The sequence below is a fragment of the Sinocyclocheilus anshuiensis genome, unplaced genomic scaffold (assembly GCF_001515605.1).
Source record: "Sinocyclocheilus anshuiensis isolate Anshui unplaced genomic scaffold, SAMN03320099.WGS_v1.1 scaffold1135, whole genome shotgun sequence".
Classification (NCBI taxonomy): Eukaryota; Metazoa; Chordata; class Actinopteri; order Cypriniformes; family Cyprinidae; genus Sinocyclocheilus; species Sinocyclocheilus anshuiensis.
The window spans coordinates 23759-29782 of record NW_015546093.1 but is presented as its reverse complement, the minus strand read 5'-3'; the positions used below and the strand labels follow the sequence as shown (position 1 = coordinate 29782).

General features: G+C 34.5%; 1 protein-coding gene and 1 pseudogene across 1 annotated transcript; one reads left to right on the top strand and one right to left on the bottom strand.

Annotated features, from left to right (window-relative positions):
- Positions 1-1060: 1060 nt before the first annotated feature.
- LOC107700115 (cysteine-rich PDZ-binding protein) lies at positions 1061-2489 on the top strand. The gene is made up of 5 exons (XM_016501647.1): positions 1061-1197; positions 1469-1534; positions 1643-1697; positions 1792-1895; positions 1994-2489. The coding sequence occupies exons 1-5, from the start codon at positions 1182-1184 to the stop codon at positions 2056-2058; spliced, it is 306 nt and encodes a 101-aa protein (XP_016357133.1). The 5' UTR covers positions 1061-1181; the 3' UTR covers positions 2059-2489.
- A 79-nt stretch (positions 2490-2568) lies between these two features.
- The window catches only part of LOC107700116 (GTP cyclohydrolase 1-like), a 7447-nt pseudogene continuing 3991 nt past the window's right edge, over positions 2569-6024 (bottom strand).

Genomic DNA, 6024 nt, shown 5'->3' with positions numbered 1-6024 from the left:
AAGACTAAACATTTTCAATGTAGACGAGCCTCAACGACCTGAGGAGGGGTTTGACGGAACTCATCTTCTGCTATTCAGATATCCCCCGATGGTTATTTGTGATGCCAATAATAGATTTTAATATTCAACAACAAATAAGGGATAATTCTATCCAGATACCTAAAGGTTTATTAGCACAAAATTATATTAAACAGCAATATATGGGTAAGTTAATGGTATTCTCTGACGGCTCAAAAGCCCCAGAGACAGGACGCACAGGAACAGCAGTATATATTCCTCAACATGATATAGCTATAATAAAAAGAACAACAGATAAATTATCAGTATATACAGTTGAACTTGTGGGAGTATTATACTAGCTTTAAACTGGATACAGGAAAATCATGTGAATAATGCAATAATTGCATCGGACAGCTGGTCTGCTCTTTTAAGCATTAAAACTATGAAATCATGCAGATTAGATGTCATTAATGAAATTCATCAAAACAGAAGGGCTTGAACGTTGGCTTTGTTTGGGTTCCTGCTCATGTAGGAGTTGAGGGAAATGAAGCTGTTGATAAGCTAGCTAAATTGTCATTGAAAAGACAAACGGTGGATTTAAATGTCCCTTGTAAATGTTAATGTTCAGAAGCTTTTAGAAGGAAGTACTTGGAATGTGTTCAAACATCTCATGATTTACCTAAAAAATGCAGGATTGATGGAAAGAATATAATTAGTTCCCTTGTTTGTCATATACATTATCGTATGTGGCAATAATGCACCTTTAAAATTGGTTGTCAGCCACCAATCTAAAGAAGAAGAAGAAAACCCAAAACCAAGACGGGGATTATAGTAGGGAATCATGTCATTGGGATTTTTTTGTGACTATAATTTGGTTAAATCGACTCATATAAAAGAATATAGTCTTTTTGATTGTTTTTTTTATTTGTTTTGTTTTAATTTCTAGTTTATTTATTTGTTTTGATTGGTCTTTATGGTTTATTTTGTCCTACAAGCAAAATCCTGATCCATACTTTATTCCAGTCGGTGGCGGTAATGCACCAGTCAGTTAGGTTGCCAACCGCCAATAAACACCGAAGAAGAAGAAGAAGAAGAAGAAGAAGAAGAAGCAGCAGCTTAATTTTCACAACAACTGAGAACTATCTAGACGTGTTAGTCACGGTTTTCTGACACATTTGAAGATGGTTTGCGAGAAGTGTAAGTAGTTACATTATAAATCATGTTGTATATCAAAGGATTATTTGTTTTACTCCAATGTGTCTACGTCATTAATATTGGAGTTCGTGCCATATTCAGTAGCTTTGGCTCGCTAGCAAGATCAGCGAAAGAAACAACAAAACTGCTAAATATATATATATATATATATAATATATTTTATCTCGACGATGATAAACATGAATATGACGACAATCAAACATGAAATATGTCGGCCGTCTGTGAATCACGTATGTTTTGATGTCCTCCGCAGGCGAGAAGAAGCTGGGGCGAGTCATCACGCCTGATACCTGGAAAGATGGGGCTAGAAATACAACAGGTAATTGTTTTAAAGGTTTAATAATGTTTTATGTCTGTTACCCTTTTATATATTTGTATTTATGCTTCGTCAACAAGGAATACTGACCTGAAAAATGTTATATTTCAGAGAGTGGTGGTCGAAAGCTAAATGAAAATAAAATGCTGACTTCAAAAAAAGCCAGGTTTGTCGCATGGAATTTTATGCTTCATCCATCATAGTCTTGTAAATATGAGCGTTATGATGACGTGATGAAAATATGTATACAATTTTGACAGGTTTGATCCTTATGGGAAATCTGGATTTGCCACATGCAGAATATGCAAAAGCTCTGTGCATCAGTCTGGTTCACATTACTGCCAGGGATGTGCTTACAAAAAAGGTGAGACAGATAGTGAGGGATGCTTAGATGCTCTTTTGTTTTTGTCACACATCTATATGTTCTCACCAGTCACCACCCCTCTTTTTTTACTTTTGCAGGAATTTGTGCCATGTGTGGGAAGAAGGTTCTTGATACCAAGAACTACAAACAGACCTCAGTTTGATTTAGTGTTTGTTGCTGGAGATCTGTCTTTAGCTGAGAAGGGAATGTTTGTAGATGACTGTGTTGACCCTTCCAAGTGTTGAGAATGATCATTTAAGTTCACAAAAGAGTTAAGTTTGCGGCATTTTGTGGCAATGTTGCGAAAGGAGTGCACTAGTTTATGACTGTATTTAAATGAAAATATGTCAGTGGTATTTTTCTCTTAATTTTTCTCAACCTTAGAGCAATATATTGGCTTGTACTGTTTGGACAATGTAGATGCCTTGAGTACATTTGCTGGGAAACATGTTTTGTAAATGTTCTTATTCATTTGGAACTTTTTTTTTTAAGTAAATAATTTCTCATTTTAATACTACCAAACATGATGACAATGGTTAGGCCATTTAATATAAATAAGTTCTCCTCATGGCAATTTATTGCCCTTTTTACTTATTTAGCCATTGGTCCTTACCAAAGTCTAAACTTTTAAATGTTACCTCTTCCCAAAATTAAAAAAATATATAAATGTATCAATCTTGTTTGAAGTGATATTTCCTCTACTGTTTCCAAGGCAGCGCCACTATTACAGAATCTAATGTAAATATGAAACAAATAGACAGTGACATGCCAATATAAGACAGCTAAAAGCTCAGTGTACAGTAATGTTTATAGCCTGCTTTCATTTCTTATTCTTCTGCCACTGTTTTTTTTGTCAGCACTGTTGGAGATGTTTTCTGGAGATCTTGTTTGTTGTTTCCTTTTTCAGAGATCATTTGTAATTGCATAGTTTTGGATTTCATGTCTCTTGAACCCACATAATAGTATCATAATAGGATTTGTATAGAGAAACTTGTGGATGCTCTTACAGTATGTGTAATTTAATTTTTTTTGCCACATTTTAAGTGTGAGAAGTCACAACATAGCAATACTTACATACTGTAGAATATAATTTCCTTAATATCAGTTAAATTAAGAATTGTCTGGGACACCTATTACAACGAAGAGACTGTTTTAACATCTGTAAATATTTCTTGACAAATAAAATTGACAACATTTTGCAGAAATCAGTCTTTTGCATAAGAAAGCAGAGACAAATGCATTTCATAATGGTGCTTTATTGTTGTAGTTGACATTTGTTTTGTTTTCTTATACAATTCAGTTCCATATATTATGTAAAAAAAAGTGTCAATATCCAAATGGCAATGTTGTTTATTTGTAACCAAATATAAATTATGCCACACAGTAATGTCACAAGAAACCTTTCATTGATAGAACTATAAATTATTCAGATATATCAGAGTATATGACAAAGTAAATATATCAGAATATGACAAAAAAAAAGTTATTTCTATTAAAGTTATATACAAATTAGTTCTAGTATCTTCATTTTGTAAAAAGTCATATGGTTAGACAAGTATCTGAGGCAATATGTTAATTTAGTAATTGTTAATAACAGAGGTAAGATAATAGAAATTACACATAATTCTATCTGTTTTAAGGCAGCTGTGTGCATGTTTGGCCATTCAGTGTTAGTTTCTCAAGGTCTTTTGCTCAAAACTAGTAGTTCATGTAACACTGATCCTTCAATATTCACATTTTATATATGCAAACAGTGAAGACCCCTGAGTTTCAGTGGCAGGCTGAGTCTCAGTAGCTGGTGGAAAGATCTTCAGCTCTGGCTCAGTGAGATTCTCTTAGCACCATGGAGGGTTTCAAATGTAGAGAATATTCATTGGCATATTTGGCTGTAAACCCACTGATGGAGTCTGAGCAGGGAAGGAAGTGTGATCACTGTGCGCTTTTGGTCAGGACCAGGAACTCTTCTCGAGCTTTTGGATCCTCTCTGAACACGCCCAGCATGGCACTGGTCACAGTACGACTGTTCATCTTCTGCACTCCACGCATGACCATACACATATGACTACAAAAACAAATGTCCATTCGGGTCACAAATAACATTTAAAACCTACAAATTTTCATGCTTATTATTGTAGGAATAATTCATCAACCATGACAGCCACTGTAAGAAGCAGCTGAATGACTGTACTGTATTCTGAGCTTTAAAGTTACATGAAGTCTAATCGCATTTAACTATATTAAGAAACAGAGTTTTATGAGAAAGAAAGATAGGATATATTATAGTATTAGGTTTGGGTTTGCATACATATGTTTACTGTATATAAATAATCTTCCGCAATCTAATCAAATGATTGTGTTTCGTCTTTCAAATACTTACGCTGCCTCGATGACAACTGCCACACCGACAGGCTGCAAGGCCTCAGAGATTGCCATTGCTATTTGCTTTGTTAGGCGCTCTTGGACTGCAATAAACAAAGTTAACAGTAAAACACTGAAGAAACAACAAATATGAAACGAGCATGGATTCAACAGTAAAGTCTACTGAGACTGAGGGATGCTAATGCTGAAAATAAATGTTATACAGGACTATAATGTTACTATATAAGTAATGTTAGCTATTCTACCATTCAAAAGTTATGGGTGGGTAAAATTTGTAATGGTTTTTAAAAAAGTCTCTAACCAAGGACGCATTTATTTGTTAAAAAATATAGTACAGTAAAAATAGTAATGTTGTGAAATATTACAATTTAAAAAACTGTTTTCTATTTTAATAAATGGCAGAATGTAATTTATTCCTGTGTTGGCAAAGCAGTCATTACTCCAGACTTTAGTGTCACATGATCCTTCAGAAATCATTCTTATATGCTGACATCAATCAATGTTGAAAACAGTTGGGCTCATCGATATTTTTGTGGAAACCGTGATCAGTTTTTTGAGGATTATTCGATGAATAAAAAAAGAAAAGTTCAAAAGAACATAATTTTTTTTTTTTAAATAGAAATCTTTTGTAACATTACAAATATCACTTTTTAACAATTTAATGCATTCTTGCTGAATAAAAAAGTATTATTTCTTTTAAAAAAATCTATCTCCCTTTTTTGATATCTAGATAATAATAGGATAGTTACCTTGAAGTCTGCGACTGTAGATTTCAACAATCCTAAAGAGGGACAAAAATTCATAGTATGTTAAAACACTCCAGCAAAATGTAACACTTACCAAACAGCCAATTTAATATGTAGCTATTTCCTTAAGATCAAAGAATGACAATATTAGCAGAATATTCCTGTATGTTTTTCAGTATGTATGTTATATGGTGTTGCTCTGACCCTCTTTCTCATAAACATTTATCTTTAAATATTGTTTCTCAAATGTATATATCTATAGTGCAAATGGTAAATATTCTAAACAATTTTGTAATAAGATTAGTAATAGATATCAATGGGGTGTGAATGGTGTCTCACGAAGTCTGGTTTATTTTACTCAGGCAAAGGAAGCACCAGGCTGCACATGATATTTTGTGAGGATTGCAATGTTAATGGTTCCCACCACCACCCCGCAGTGGAGGTGGGAGTTGAGGGGGATTTCCTCAGCGCCAGAAGTCAGCTAGTCTGGAGTTTTTCAGATGGGACAGGATACTGTGCCAGGCTTTGGATCTAAGCCTCAAGTGAATGGGCTGTGATAACAGAAGAACTCAGCCACTTGTAACTAATATGTTCTCTTTTTCAGACCCACTCTGATGTGAGAACAAGGCCCTTTACCCTCCGTCTGAGACTGGCACACTAAATTGTGTGTGTGTGTGTGTGTGTGTGTGTGTGTGTGTATGTGTATTTGCAAGTTGTATACTCACCTTGCAAGCTTACTGAGGCCAACAACCTTTTTACTTGGCAGATATCCTATGTGAACCTACAGATTAATTAATATAAGTTCATTTATTTCTTATGTACTTCAGCTCATTGAAAAGAACCTATTGACCTCCCAGCACTCAACACTCTCCCAGGCCCAGACAAATGCATGCATCAATAATCCCTTTACAACCCATGAAACAGCCTTGCCTAACGGTGCAACATCAAGCATAACATAAAAAGCATAACATAAGAAGTGAGCGACTAAAAGCATCTTTCATTGA